Source organism: Orycteropus afer, unplaced genomic scaffold (genome assembly GCF_000298275.1).
Source record: "Orycteropus afer afer isolate SDZICR_OR568_19922 unplaced genomic scaffold, OryAfe1.0 scaffold00126, whole genome shotgun sequence".
Classification (NCBI taxonomy): Eukaryota; Metazoa; Chordata; class Mammalia; order Tubulidentata; family Orycteropodidae; genus Orycteropus; species Orycteropus afer.
Window position 1 is genome coordinate 6,279,228 of NW_006921713.1, and position 1,592 is coordinate 6,280,819.

General features: G+C 38.0%; 1 protein-coding gene across 1 annotated transcript; it reads right to left on the reverse strand.

The window, feature by feature from the left end:
- Nucleotides 1-249: 249 nt before the first annotated feature.
- Nucleotides 250-981, reverse strand: CUNH12orf60 (chromosome unknown C12orf60 homolog). Its single transcript, XM_007944465.1, is given in 1 exon segment — nt 250-981. A coding segment is annotated over 1 exon segment (732 nt).
- Nucleotides 982-1,592: the final 611 nt, after the last annotated feature.

Below are 1,592 nucleotides of genomic sequence, written 5' to 3' on the forward strand. Positions count from 1 at the left end.
GATACTCAAATGTACTATTACCTTGATCTTTTGAGCCATATAGTTTCTTCAGTAACTCATTTCAAGCAGGCTTTCTTCACTATTTTAATAAAGCACAACTAGAGGTAAATGGTTTGCCAGGTGACTGCACTCTGCACTTACGTTCCAAAAGACCCACAAATCTGTCATCAAAAGATGTTAGAAAGTACTCTGAAAAATCATTAAAATTTGAATTGATTTTCTGAAATGATCTAAATTGCTGTTGTGCTCCTACTTGTCACTAACTTTCTTAAACAGGGAAATATTGGTCACCATAGTCTTTGTGGCTTTTTGGAGGATCTCTAACACAGGCCCCATAGTCTTAATTATTTGCTCCAACTGATCTGCAGCTGACTGTATTGGATTCTTGGCATTCTCATCTTCTAGTGCATCCTGCAACTTTTTCAAGTTATATGTTGTGTTGGTTTCGGGACCTGAACTCGTACTTTTCCCAGATGTGGTGGCATCTGACTGCTCTTTGATGTCTTTCCTGTAGAAGTCACTCAATCGAAGATTCATGATGGGAAATTTCATCAAGAGTGTAATAGAAGATACCAAAATCCCAAGGACATTGCCATGACTCAGAACAGAGGCAATGAGTGGCATGTGGGCATTTTTGAACACTTTTTTGGCTGACTGATGCAATTCCTTTACATTGGTACTCTGCTCAACCACAGAGGACACAGCCATTGCAATCTTAGAATATAAAGGCTCATTTTGCATGTTTGTGTTCACTGCATCCACTGCAGATTGCATTTCCATAACAATTTTGAGCATTTATTCAAAGAAATTCTTAACGTCATCATCTTCCTTCACAGCCGTCAAGATAATCTGGGTATTCATATTGCGATTAAACAATTCAATAAGTCTGTTGGTGAAGGAAGCAATATCTTGTATGTGAAAGAAGAACATTTTGGCAGCTTGAGCCAGCCTCTCTTTATCCTCCTCTGGCTTTGAAGACATTTCTCCAATCAAGAAATTCCAGCACTGCAAAACAAAGTAGTAATCCAAATGAAAACTAAAAGCAGATTATAAATGGACTGAAAGTATATTCTAACATGAGGGTACCTCCTGTCAAGGGCTAGAAAGGGACACAAGTTTGAATGAATAAAAAAGACTTCTTCTTGTTGTTGTATTGTGCCGTCGAGTCAAACCCGACTCATAGCGACCCCTCCTTGGGTTTCCGAGGCAGTATCACTATGAAATGGATTGCCCAACCTTCCTTCCGAGGAGTGGCTGGTGGGTTTGAACCGCCAGCCGTCTGTTTAGCAGGCAAGTGTCTTAGCCACTATGCTACCAGAGCTCCAAAAAAAAAAAAAAAAGACTTAGAGTAAGTTTTCTCCCCATTTATTTATTTATTTATTTGCTTACTTATTTATTTCCTTCTTTATCATGTGGCCTATTATTTGCTCTGTGACACTGTAATAAAATACAGAGAAGATTTTGACAAAAGCAATTAAAAATTAAGGATAAAGAGAAGCAGGTTCAGAAAGCTTCAGTGTTTAACTAGCTTAAATATACATTTCAAGTTTGGATAAATACAATAGCTGCTGCATATAATCAAGAGGTCATTC